Consider the following 14,163-nt stretch of genomic DNA (forward strand, 5'->3'; position numbering starts at 1 on the left):
TCTTGTCACAGTATCATTAAGAAAGCATCAAGGAAAGATTTTACTTTTAGCCAAAACACAAAAATATGACATGATTTTTGTGTTTCCAGGCCTGGTCCAGGTGATACAGTAGAGGAAGCTTTAAAGCAATGTGATATAAAGGAGGGTAAGTTCACACTAATGTTCTTATGTTGCCATATTAATATTATTATTAGTTTTCACTGGTGTTGGTCACTGTTTACTCTTCCCTCCAGGGCGTTGCTCCCCTTCCACCAGGGAGCTGCAAGTTTCCATTGGTCTGCGCCTGCTGTTGCCATGTGTTCAACTGTCTCCCAGGTCCTGTAGGTGGGAACATCCTCCTCACAGGCACACCAAACAACGTCACTCTGACCTGGAAGTTACTGTCGCAAAGGAAAGCCTAGGAAAATATGTTTGCACTTGTCAGGTAAACAGGCATAACTACTGCTCTTGCCACACAGTTATTTTGAATATATCTCACATGTATCACAGTTAAACAGCTAAAATGAAACATCTTCTTCTACTGTGTTGCTATCTTCCAGGAAGTGGGACCAGATATGAGAGATCACACCTCTTGCCGTCGAGCAGCGTATCAGCTGACACTTGAAAGCCCTAGTGTTGGATCAGTGGCAACAGCTGGAAGTCGTCACGTCCTGGCTGTCTACATCCTTTTCTTCTGTGCAGGATTGGTGTTTGGCGTGTTTCTCCTGTACTTTCTTCTACGACGGCGTAGCATTGGCCGTCAAGGCCACCAGCTGCCAGATAATTCACTATCGTCAGGGAAGGGGCGGGACTTACTCGGCTCCTCAGCCACTCCACAGTCTCCTAGCAGTGCCAGCCTGCTGTCTGAAGGATTCCGATTGACAGAAAAAAGGAATGGGACAGCCAACACAACCACATCGACTACCCTCCTCAGCAACCAGGGTAATGGTGGTCACCATGGCAACAGTTACAGTGGCACCCTGATCCACGGCAACCCAAGCAATGGCCACGGGAATGCTCTGTATTCCAACAGCAACACAAGCAGCAGTAGTCTGAAGTTCCCATCAGAAATATCAGCTGCAGATATGCTGGATGGAAGGACAGGAGAGCGGGAGAGAGTGAGGCCCGAAGTGGGAGAGCAGGAGTCAGGGGAGGGTGACAAGGTGGATGAAGGGCTGGAGGATGGGTTAGGGGAAGGAATAAAAGGACTAGTGGAAGAGCTTGCCAGTTTCCCCATGTTTAAATCATCAGCACCACTGGCTCGGTGTGAAGAAAGTTCAATATGACAGGGTGATATATGTAAACATCTTATTGACAGCACCATTGTGCACAGTCCAAATAAACTAAATACTGCTGGGAGACATACAACATGGTTATTGCCAAAAGCCTTTGAATGGAAGCTGTGGCATGAAGCAGACTACAGAGATGTCATAAAAAATATGAGGGCATGTGGGAGAGACATACAGAGAGCTTACAGTGTTGTCCTACAATGTTGAGTCTGTTTATCGCGAGTCCCCCTTGATGAGCGTCACAGGTAAATAAAAGTATCAGGTGTAAATACATATGTAAATAGAGTTGACCTGTGGACCTGAAAGTGGACATGATGTTGTCTACTTCCTATGTGGCAAATAATCAAATATGAAATATTTCATGTGTGAAGAAAAGCCATAACGTCTTTCCTAATCACCTGTGCTGTTGTCTGTCCTCTTGCCATTGTCCCTAAATTGGCACTGCTCTTTGAATCGTGCATCAACTGTCTGTCTCTCTCGCTCTCTCTGAAACCATTAAAATCCAAGGCCCCAAAAGACTGCTGAGCACACACTGTCTAGTCTAGTGGTTTGAGTCAAAGAGACTCATCACTGTTGGAGACTGGAGAACCATGACTTTGCTGCAGAGCCCTCAGGAGGTCTACAGTGACCATGGCAGGGCTGTTCCTGCCTAAACTGCCACAGAGGTCAACAAACTGGCAGCTGCCCAGATGTGTAACTATTAACACTAACGATACCTGAGACAGAAGGCAAGTGATTTTCAAAAGGATGCAACATTTGTTTGCAGAATGGACCTTACCAAATACAAAGCCACATACACCTTGTTTTGTGAGTGTGGCATTCAACATAAATATGTATTGTTTTGTCATGTTGTTTTGTAATAAAGCTTTAAAAAAGGATTTCAAACAATGTGTGAAGTGTGTGAATGTCCACACATAATTACTGTATGTATGATGGCAATGATGAATGAATGAATGAATTATATTCCATTGAAAAAAATGGGGGGCTTGTAATTAATTCTAATGTTTCTCCACACTGGATAATACATTCAGTTGAGCGAAGAATGACCTTCTTTTTTTTTTAGCAGAATATGTCAAGTGTTGTAAACTTGGTTTATGAAATGTGTCTAAAATGGCATGATCATATTCATGTCATGTTAAGGGAGACAGGGAGCTTGTAATTCACTGTCAAAAATATGTTCCCCTCTCTCGTCCTCATACAAAGTGTGTAGTTTTGACACAATGGTTCCTCTCGAGAGTAGATTATAAGAGGTATCTCCCTACGCAACGCAAATGACTTCTTTCAGGCCTTCATCCTCTACTGCAGCGGTTCCCAAACTTTTCACAGTCCCGTACCCCTTCAGATATTTGACCTCCAGCCATGTACCCCCTACTCCTGTGCACTTGAAACACTGTGTCTGTCTGTACACACAGCAGTCACCACATAAAATCTCTCAAAGTCAGTTATTTCTCACCAAAAAGATCCATTTAAATGTTATCACATTGTAGTGTGGGAATCACTGCTCTACTGGTTCAGTCGCCACCAGAAGAAAACAAACAACGTTAACTGTGTTAAACGTGTTATATTATTTAAATTAATCGCCAAAATTTAATGCATTAACATTGACAGCACTAATAATAATAAATCCTTGCAAAAAATTTATTTAAATAAAAGACAAATAAGTAAAAAATAGGTACAAAAAAGATAATGAGTAGAATAAAATACATGAAGAAATATCAGCAGCATTAATTAGTGAGAATTGAAAGTGAGATTCAAGATCACTACAAAATCTTTATTTATAATTATTTCTGTATTATTTTATTTTTACAAAAAGTACAGGAGTCATAACACCTGTAAATTTAGCAGCAAGACAGTTTACGGGGTGTATGTGATGTAGGAATTTTTTTGTGATACAGTATTTGTAGGGTAAAAGCCAGGCGTCTCTCCAGTTTATGGTAGTTTGAGACCGACTTGCATTTTTTTTACATCGTCGTCTGGTCTGCTGCCGGCGCGGGTCGATGACGTCAACGCGTAGCGACGAATACATCCATGATATACATGGATGTATAGTTCCATGGTATACATCCATCATCAGAGTTAAGGTAGGCTACTACATAAAAACATGTCAAAACTGTCAAAAGTATGGTTGTACGACGGAGTATTGGAGCCACATTAAGAAAATAAATTCACAGAATAGGAGAATAAAGTCTTAATTTACTATCTCTATTAATATAGTAGCACATAATATCTCTCTAAAGTCGTACATTTACGGGATATTATTCGTAAATTTTACGACTTTAATCTCGACTGCCGGCGTGTGAAACAATGGGAATTGTTGTCATTGTTCATGTTGTGCACGGGCGTCTTAGATTGACGGACCGGAAGTGAACGTCCGAGAGTTGACAGCTATAGTTGTGTGTATATATCATGGATGTATAATATGAACTGGATAGAGCACCGCCCATGGATGTATAATATGAACTGGATAGAGCACCGCCCATGGATGTATAATATGAACTGGATAGAGCACCGCCCCTTCGCTTCCGTTCATTCCTATGAAGCTGCTCACCCAGCGCATATGCCAAAAAAGTTTTTGACTCCCGCGTTTATTTCCGGGTTATGGGGCCCATAGAGCATGCGCAGTAGTGTCCCTACCATCATTCATCTCGGCTATGTGAACGAGCCGTCCGCTCTATCCAGTTCATATTATACATCCATGGCACCGCCCCCTCTGCCTTGAAGACAATTGTTGCATGGTGGCCACTGTGGGTACTGCAACAAAAAATCCCATGGAGCCCAACATGGACACGGGCTTTTATAAATCTTTACATTATATTTTTTTAATATATGGAGTTTCATGTTTAAAAAACATTCCTAAAGGCCATAAAAAGCCCAGACAAATCTTATTTCTCAGAGTGACGTCACAGCTGTGTACGCGCACAGCCAAGCGCGGTCATGTGGCGTCTCGGGAACAGCGCTGCTGTTAGTGAACCGTACGACATGAAAACTTCATGAGAAATGTGAATAAATGAAGACAATGAGGGGGTTTTGTTTACATTTTTAAAATATTATGACAAAGCAGGTTTTAGTTGTTTATTCGGCGCTCATTAACATTTATTTTCAAACGTATTATCGATATATTAACGAGCTGTTGTGTGGATTCATTGAGGAGAGCAGACTGACATGCTGCACTTTATCACTGTGTTCAGTCCCGGACATCGTGACACTGATGACAGTGTGGACTGTGGAGCTGTGACGGTGCGATGCACTGAGACCTGCGGTCACTTCACCACTGATTCCCGGGGAGGATGTTTGTCTTATCGTCACTATCGGTTCATAAAGTTATTGTTAAATGTGACGATTACGCGAATTATAGTTGAATATAAACATGTTGAGTGAAATAATCGGGAGTTAAAAACCTACTAATAATAATTATACAATTATATAAGGGAAATCAGACAAAAACAACATGATTCCTGTAACACATATACAGTAATAGTCACGGTCCTAACCCAAATAAACCATGTTTATTGATCGTTTTAATCTTTAACTCCGTCATTGTACTTTTCAGCTTCACTATATTCACTTCGATATCGTTGGTTTTGCATTTATTTACAAATCCATGGTTAAAAGCCGAAGTTAACGTGACGCCGGTATTCATGAAATCCGCTAGCTCACGTCATTAGCGTACTCCCATCATGCCTTTCGCTGTTCATGTACGCGCCGAGCATGTCGATAACGCGGACGGCTCGTTCACAGCCGAGAGGAATGATGGTAGGGACACTACTGCGCATGCTCTATGGGCCCCATAACCCGGAAATAAACGCGGAAGTCAAAAACTTTTTTGGCATATGCGCTGGGTGAGCAGCCTCATAGGAATGAACGGAAGCGGAGGGGCGGTGCTCTATCCAGTTCATATTATACATCCATGGTATATATACTATTTAATAAAGACTGAGTGAGCAAGGAATAAAAATAATTATCAGTCGGATTGTTTTTGGGATCTGCAGGGTTATTATCGGATAACCCTGCAGTCGACCAGTTCCTGCTATTTCCCCCTCCACCAAAGAAGCGATTTCCTCCGAGTCCGCTTGGTTCTTTCTGCGGAAAAGATGCATTTTCTTGCATATTCTTTTTAAAGTCCTGATACTTATGACAATGTGATGCTGATGTGCCAAAAATTAAGTATCTCCTTGTTTGTGAAACCTATTCTAAAGTACAATTTCACGAAATGCGCCACGGCCCTCATTTTAACAACTCTCCTCTTCCAACAACAGATTATGATATTACAACTTTATTCCCGTAAATTTACGACTTTAATCTCATACATTTACGACTTTATTCTCAAAGTCTGAAAAACATGTATATATCTATGTGGCCCTAACACTCCATCATAATGTTTGTGAATAATAAAATGTTATTTTAACTTCAACAGTATTGGCTCCTGTAGATGGATATCAGCATTTTTTGGATGGAGCAGCAGGAGGAACAGGGAAGCAGAGAGGAGAGATGAGGGAAAGGCAGGTAAGACCCCCGTTTGATATTCAAAACCCTGCCATTACCCTGTATAAATAGAAACTTTAGGTACATAAATTTGCAAACCATGACCAAAAATATATTTTATATTTAAAAGATTGTTGCTACGCACTCAGATTCTGTTCAGACATAGTTGTTTGGTTGTTTTTATGCATTTGTGTGAGGTGTAATAGTAAAACAAAGTGAATTTAAAAAAAAGAAGTGAATGTCCTTAAATAATAACTGAATTACTTACTTAATTAATTTACATTTACTGGCGATAAGAGTTTTATTTTTTTTCTACAATAGGCAGTGCATGTATAAAAGATCCTCAGCAAATGTTCAGTGTCCTCTTGCATAGTCTCCTAATGTCCAATGAAATCATACCTGAGAAATGCAGCAACCAAGTACAATATATCATACTATTAAACTATTATTTACAATAATGTGGACTCACAATAAAAATGCGCCCAAAAAAGTGGTATGGTATAATATAATATAACTATCAAATGTTCTTACTGATAGATTAATTCTGCTTTACGATGGCTTCTCTCTGAAGGACAATGATGTACATGAACAAGAAACAGGGAAATAGATTTACTGAAATTAGGAATAACACCAATTATCTTATACAACTTTAGTTCTCCTCCAGCACAAATTGAATAAAGTTGTAAAATGAGACCTGTAAGCCTAATGCAAGTGCCTCCTCTGCTGTCTCTGGTGGATCATTATGGTTGGCAAAACGACGGAGAATATATCGGCCAAATTTATGATAGATTTTCCGCTCATTGCTCGCAAATTTGTCTCGGTAGGCAGAGATGAGACGGATAAATGGGTCCCGGACAAAAAGGAACTTGGTGTAGTGCTTCAGCTTTGCCTGTATTCAACAAACACAGTAAATATAGATGATCTTACTGTTGTCAGAATACTGTTCCAACAAGGCTAAATGCTAATAGGAATTGCCTCTTCAGAAATAAACATGGATGTGGTGGAAACTGAAGGACACACGTGGAGATAATTTATAGACTGACCTTGATCTCATTTCTTGGCATGGTCCTTAGTAAAGGTAGATGGCCATGGACCTGTGCAGTTACATTTCTGGGATCACCATATGGTTCACCCTTTAGCAGTACATAGATCATGTTCTCGATATTGGTACATCCTACCTAGAAATAAGAACAAGACCAAGAATCAGACAACTTTATTAATCCCTTTGGGAGGTTCCCTCTGTGAAATTAACAACTCCAGCAAACACACACAGCACTGTTAAATTAAAATTATTTACAGGAGACAGGAAAGAAAAAAGCACCTCAGGTACCTGACACATAAAATATGAATAAAATATAAGATCAAATATAAATCGGTAATCAATTGTTTTAAAGCCATCTCTACTGTTTAGGCTTGAAATGCGTGTGTGTGTGTGTGTGTGTGTGTGTTTGTGTGTGTGTGTGTGTGTGTGTGTGTGTGTGTGTGTGTGTGTGTGTGTGTGTGTGTGTGTGTGTGTGTGTGTGTGTGTGTGTTACCTTGGGAACATAACAGTAGATGAAACCATGCAAATCATCCACAATCAGGTGGTGCAGCTTTTGGTAACTCTCTTCTGAAAAATCCTCTCTGTTACCATCACACATGTTGCCTAAAAGCTTCTTTCTTTTCTCCTGCTCCTGAGCCATCCTCTTTTCTGTGATAGGAAGAATAACATTTAACGTTGTAACTATCAAATGTTCTTACTGATAGATTAATTCTGCTTTACGATGGCTTCTCTCTGAAGGACAATGATGGGTAGAGGCAAAAACTGAAGGTCAAACATCTGTTGTTGTTGTTGTTGTTGTTGTTGTTGTTGTTGTTGTTGTTGTTGTTGTTGTTGTTTTAACTCCACTACTCAGTGACAGAAATTAACTGCTGATCACTGTCAAAAATAATGTCAATCCAAAAGTGATTAGAGGTGAGGTCACAGATCCAACATCTACCAGAAATACCCATTTCATGGAGTGGAGACCAAATTACTAACAATGAATGAAAAACCTATACATTTACACAAACACACACGTTTTACCTGTCACTCTTTTTGACATGTCCCAACCGTAAAAGGACAACATGACGAGACAACTGGATATGAACAATCCATATGACAGAAGGTGGTTTCCTCGGCGAATATCCATGGCAGCTGGATTTATACTTTGTTGGCTTATGTACATGAACAAGAAACAAGGAAAATAGATTTACTGAAATTAGGAATAACACCAATTATCTTATACAACTTTAGACGGAAAAAACCTTGTACCAGAAACTACATGATAGTGATTCCACAAAATTAGAAGCTGCGTACTTTTGTTTCTATGTTTTTCAATTTGTATCAAAAGAGGAGGTATTACTTGAATGGTCCTGAATACTAACTTTGCTGTTTCCTAAATATCACACAAACAATCAAGCATTATTTCTCTCACCTTGCCTGCTCCAAAATTCTCAGATAAACTGACTCTTTGAGAGAAAATCTCTGGTCATCACCTTAGCCTGCAGAAATGTCTCTTGATACTGTTTGGCTTCTATGATAGGCAGGGGGCTGGCTTCACTCTCAGGAATGTTGTGGAGCAGCAGACAAGAACAAAGCTGCATGCACTGTGAGACGGAAGGGTGCAGGTTCTCCGTAAAGTGAAGTCGTATATGCACATGGAGAAAACCCAGTACAGGTGGCTACAAACTTTCATCTACCGTGATAAAACTTATCAAGTGGCTCAATGATGATAATTCTTGCCTCACTTTTCATATAGAGAATACTTTAATCATGTATTTTAAATTGTTTTCCATTTGTTTGTCAATCACTTAATTGGAAACACATCCAGAAAATACAGGAGACATGTATGCAGTTTTAAAATAACAAAGTCCTTTCAACTGATCTACAGTTCGCCATTGTTCGGTTTGATTCTTGTGTCGGACGTTGTGCTCTGTTGACGTCACACATAGTATCGGCTCAGCTCATTTGGAACCTCATCAGAGCAGGTACTAAAAAAAAGTACCAGGTATTATCACCAATGGAAAAGCAAGAAAAAAATGTGCCGAGTCGTGCAATTTCGAGTTGAGCTGTGCTGGAACTGGGTAGTGGCAATGTGTAGTAATCATGTTATATGTTATATGTGTTATATGTTTTCCTCAACCTCTCAACCTTTGAAGACTTAGAGTCTTTCTCTATACTTCTGTTAAAATACATCCAATATAGTATCATCTGGTATCCAACCAGCCTCCTGTCTGAAATAGAAAACAATACAAATGTGTGTATTATGTGCATACTGTGAAAATATTCATATTTGTGGATGTGGTTAACTGGTTGCAAAAATAGTTTTTGGTGGTGGAATATGCTATTCCTAGTTAGTTAAAAACCTATACATTTACACAAACACACACGTTTTACCTGTCACTCTTTTTGACATGTCCCAACCGTAAAAGGACAACATGACGAGACAACTGGATATGAACAATCCATATGACAGAAGGTGGTTTCCTCGGCGAATATCCATGGCAGCTGGATTTATACTTTGTTGGCTTATGTACATGAACAAGAAACAAGGAAAATAGATTTGTGTACTACAAATACTTCTGTTAAAATACATCCATAATACTAACTAGGAATAGCATATTCCACCACCAAAAACTATTTTTGCAACCAGTTAACCACATCCACAAATATGAATATTTTCACAGTATGCACATAATACACACATTTGTATTGTTTTCTATTTCAGACAGGAGGCTGGTTGGATACCAGATGATACTATATTGGCTACACAACTGTGTAATATTACTGCCCACAATGGTGGTACAACAGTTTGAGAAAAGAGTGGCCATACGTCTGGATTTAGGCTGGACAGTCCAGATTTTAAATGTTTCAAAGAGAAGTATGATTGGTGTTATTTAGTAAATGTTAAGTAAAAGGCCAGAAAGAAAAATAGCAAAGCACATTCACCCATCTGTGGGTGTGGCGTTGCTTGGGGAATTGAGAGTTTTCTGGGCTTTTCATTGCCTTTAGGAAGGTCTTGCAAATTTGAAACTCAAAGAATCAGAAATATAGAATATAAAGCTCTATAAATGCCTATGTCCATGTCTCGAGGTGTTTTACAGATGAGTATGTTACTATTGTGGACACTGGAAAAAAATGAGCTGCAAGCCAGAGGGGGAGGTACTCAGTTTGTATAATTCATCCATGGTGTGTGATGGAGGAATGCACAGTATGTGTGGGTGGTGTGGCCTCAGTAGCCCTGCAGTAAGTAGTGTACTACATGCCTGTGATTGAGGAATAGCATTGATATTCAACTGTATTTGCATGAAATGCGATTTTCTTTTAGCCAAACTTATGTTACCATATGTTATGTACCACCTATATTTAAGTTCTCAACCTTACATTTTGAACATTTCCAACTTATTCCAGTTCATGCCCATGGAAAGTTTTCACTTTACAATTTGCAGAATGTTCTCGTAAAATCTCCACCCCGCAAGCTCCTATCTCCTGTACTGTGAGGAGTGAACTGCACATGTACACATTATGATGCCAAATGCCAAATATTTCTGCACCCTGAGAAGTACATTTTTTACTGCAGATTATTCATTTTACTCTCAACTGTGTACCATTTAGCTTGCTTTTACTCTAATCTGAACAATTCACAGCACATCACAGAACACATAAGTCAGCTACAATATGTTAAATAGTTTTAAAAATCAGTGGAAGTCTGTGATACGTCTTGATATGGACCAGTTTTTTGTTTTTTTATATATTTTATCTAGAAAAATGTTAATGACATTAATTTTTATCAGCTCAATGAGTAAAATAGTTGATTGTTCATGATTTCCTTTTTTTTTTTTTTTTTTTAAGTTTCAAAACACTCACAAATGACACCATGCATTTGCTACAAAGGCTGTGCAAACAAAATGTGCAGATCCTGAGTTAGGACCCACCTGATGATACATCTCCACCTTTGAGCAGTTCATCTGGCTTCCTGTAGCCAAAGAGCTGAAAGTCTTTCTCATAGGTCTTATACAGTTTCCTCCTGTCCTCTAGAGGCACTGTTTTAAACCATTTCATCACAGAATCTTTGGTCGTCATGTTCACATAGGAAGGGGGAACCTTAATAGCATCCTGCAGCTTTAAGATCTTGAGCAGATGTTCTGTGTCCTCTTGCATCGTCTCCTGATGTCCAATGAAATCGTACCTAAATACAACAAACCAGTATCAACCAATGGGTAAAAATTACATTTAATAACGTTTAAAGCAGACCTAGACCGGAAGTTCCAATTAACATTGCTTTTTAGTGTGTATCTGCGTCATTACCTTGTTTACAAAGCCCTGAAGGTTCAAAACAAACAGTTCAGCCACTGCTGAGAACGCTGTTTTTTATTGTAATCTCGGGCTCAGCGAGATCTCCCTTCTGGTTACGTAAACAGCGGTTCTCCTGAACAGCAGATCGTCCTGCTCCGGGCACTAGTCCGGGCACATCCAGTTGTGTACATTGAACCGCAGAAGAAGAATAACGTCCGTTGTGGAGGTGTTTCATGAGCGACAGTGTCTTCTGACTCTGGGTCTGACTCTGGGTCAAAGTCATAAAAGGGACTGCGGCGGGGAGTCGTGAAGAAGCTATTTTTAAACACTGTTAAAACAATGTTTTGATAATGAGTAGCAGTGCATCCACCGTTTCAGAGGGGGGAGCTGCGCTTCTGAGAGCAGGTGTGCTGATTATGTCACTTCTGGGTATTGGCCAATCACAAGACAGTTGGGAAGGCTCTATGCTGGCTGGCCAATCACAACACAGTCTGTCTTCTGGGTGTGAGATTTCAGTCTGAAATATTGCGGCTGAGGAGAGCGTCAGAAAAGAGAGATTTCTATCGGCTCGTTTACAGCAACTAGGAGGTTTTTGACCATAAAAACAAGTTAATGTATGTAAGTAGACCTCCATAATTAACATATATGTGCAACAGGACCACTCTATGTGAGCTTCAACATCCATTCACATTTGTGTGTGTGTGTCTGCAGTCTGCAACTTACGGATCCAGAACACTGACATTAAGTTTTGGCATTGAAAATGAAATTTGGCATTGCAAGACTATATTTATTTGGATTTTTAAAAGTGTGTTTTTTGATGTCAGTCTTCAGGTTTCTTCTTCATTTCCATCTTTTTTCAGGGACAGTGTTTTTACAATGTCAGTTTTTTATCAGGTTTTTTAGTTTCAACTTATTTTTTTCATTTCAGTTTGAATCGACCCTGTCAGTAGGGTTTTGGCGTGGAGGGGAGGCTTTGAGGGGAGGGGCTAGGAACACGTGAACACGCTTTAAGGCTCAAAAAGGAATTGAGAGTAGGCCTCTGCTGCTGCTGTTTTTATTTTTTATTTTCAATGCCACTTAAACTTAATGTTGGTGTTCTGGCTCCATACAAACATTGACTTACTGTATGAGGCAGGGGTGGCACAAACGGTGCATCTGCCTCCAGTGGGGTTCAAAGGAATTTCTCTGCTCAGTCCGTGGGTCCAGCAGGTATTGGATAAAGTTGTAAAATGAAGCACGTATGCCTGACGCAAGTGCCTCCTTCATCGTCTTTGGTGGATTAGGATGGTTGCTATAGAGACGCAGAATATCTCGGCCATAGTCCTGGTAGAATTGCTCATTTAAATGCTCAAATTTGTTTCGGTAGGCAGAGATGAGACGGATAAATGGGTCCCGGACAAACATGAACTTGGTGTAGTGCTTCAGCTTCGCCTGTTTTCAACAAATAAATATAGATTAACCCTCTGTCACTTGAATGCTATTTCCAATGGGTCTGACATCCAGAGAATCAAAGGTGGATGTGGTGTAAACTCAATGACAATTACAAAGTCTTACCTTGAACTCCTTTGCTGGCAAGTGATTTTGAAGCAGAGCACTGCCATGGACATCTCCAGTTATATTATTGGGGTCACCATATGGCTCACCTTTTTTCAGTACTAGCATGATTTTCTTCAAATTGGTACATGCCACCTGTAAGAGCAATAGTCAACAGACATGTTGTAACCATGACTCTATACTCCGCTTATGTGCGATATTGACAAAAACATATCTAATTATATCTCTAACATATAATTACAAGCAGTTAATATTAATTCACGCCGGGCTGCTGGAGGGCAGAGGGCTGTGTCTGTGAGCAGTGGGGGAGACCCTGCTGTAACCATGTGTGTAACATAACTTTGTTATGTGAGATTCTGTATAAGATACACACAAACTCATGCCCGCAAAGCCCTGACTAATGCAGCCACATCTCAGAGCAGGAGACAGGACATCGTTTAGCTCTTCTAAAATGCTGCAGGCCAGTTTCTGAGGGCTGGTACATGACTCTTCATCTGATTAGAAATGAAGAAATGTCTATTGTACTACATCTTGAGAAGCTGGTAAATAATAATCTTCAGTAGTTGTACTTATCGGAGTTAAAATATCATTGCAGATAACACATATCAGAGTATTGTCACGTTTCCATGCTAAGATTCATTATGGGTTCATAGGTGTAATAATTCAATTAATTTCTGTTGATGCCTGAAATGCTCTTTTCCTGGTGTCGATGGAGACTCAACCAAACATGTCATGTAATGTCATGAAGTGTCTTCATGTGTGGATCACCTTGGGAACATAACAGTAGATGAGACCATGAGCGTCATCCACGATGAGGTTATTCCACATGTGATGACTTTGTTTGAAAAATGTTTTGTCAAGATGACACATTTCATCGATCAACTTCATCCTTTCCTCATTCTGCTGATGTATCCTCTTTTCTGTGATGAGAAAAACAAGAATATATGTGCTATATTGTTCAATTCTTCTGCTTTAGGGTGGCTTCTCTCAGAAGGAGAATGACAGGTAGAACAAAGTCAAAGATCAAACGACATCTCTTCTGTTTCCACCTCACCTCCCTCTTTGCTTTTTTCACCCCCTTTCTCTCCCCCCCCCTTCTCCTCTTTCCCCCATTTTTCCTTTCACCCTGAACGACCGACACAGATGCTGCACATCTTCAAGTCCGTCTTCTGTTGGGCTTTTCTCTTCTCTCTCTATAATAGTGTAAGATTTCTGCCTTACTGTAAAGTAGATGAGAAGTGAGATAACGCATGTTGTGATTTGGCGTTATACAAAATTCGGATGGAAGTGAATCCCATATTTTAATTTCCTTACCTGTTTTTTGAATAATAATTGTCCATGGTCCAGTCTCCCAATAATAAATTGCATTGTATCTGTTTGTTTATTTAGTCATGTACTCATTCCAGTCTTCTTCTTAACCCCATGGTCCAGTCTTCCATCTCCCTGAACAAACCTGTTTAATATTGTGGAATAATTCTGCTGTGTAGAAATCCCCCACTCCTCTGTCTGTCGACTCTCTGAGCTACATGCTATCCGGAGCCT

The 14,163-nt window shown here is 39.9% G+C and overlaps 2 protein-coding genes across 2 annotated transcripts in view; one reads left to right on the plus strand and one right to left on the minus strand.

Annotated features, from left to right (window-relative positions):
* The window catches only part of sema4f (sema domain, immunoglobulin domain (Ig), transmembrane domain (TM) and short cytoplasmic domain, (semaphorin) 4F), a gene marked incomplete at its 5' end in the record, with an annotated part of 35,728 nt that extends 33,777 nt beyond the window's left edge, over positions 1 to 1,951 (plus strand). Inside the window, 3 exons of the mRNA XM_083910470.1 lie at positions 90 to 145; positions 234 to 424; positions 540 to 1,951. Coding sequence (XP_083766596.1) covers positions 90 to 145; positions 234 to 424; positions 540 to 1,265 — 973 coding nt within the window. The 3' untranslated portion in view covers positions 1,266 to 1,951. The remainder of the gene's footprint in view (positions 1 to 89; positions 146 to 233; positions 425 to 539) is intronic.
* Positions 1,823 to 13,449, minus strand: LOC310941749 (carbohydrate sulfotransferase 12-like; the record flags this gene model as incomplete). Its single annotated transcript, XM_083906982.1, has 7 exons — positions 1,823 to 1,984; positions 6,794 to 6,928; positions 7,286 to 7,440; positions 10,707 to 10,960; positions 12,191 to 12,498; positions 12,622 to 12,756; positions 13,390 to 13,449. The coding sequence occupies 7 exons, from the start codon at positions 13,447 to 13,449 to the stop codon at positions 1,823 to 1,825; spliced, it is 1,209 nt and encodes a 402-aa protein (XP_083763108.1).
* Between the last annotated feature and the right edge of the window lie 714 nt (positions 13,450 to 14,163).

Source organism: Microchirus variegatus (assembly GCF_963457635.1).
Source record: "Microchirus variegatus genome assembly, chromosome: 2".
Taxonomy (NCBI): Eukaryota; Metazoa; Chordata; class Actinopteri; order Pleuronectiformes; family Soleidae; genus Microchirus; species Microchirus variegatus.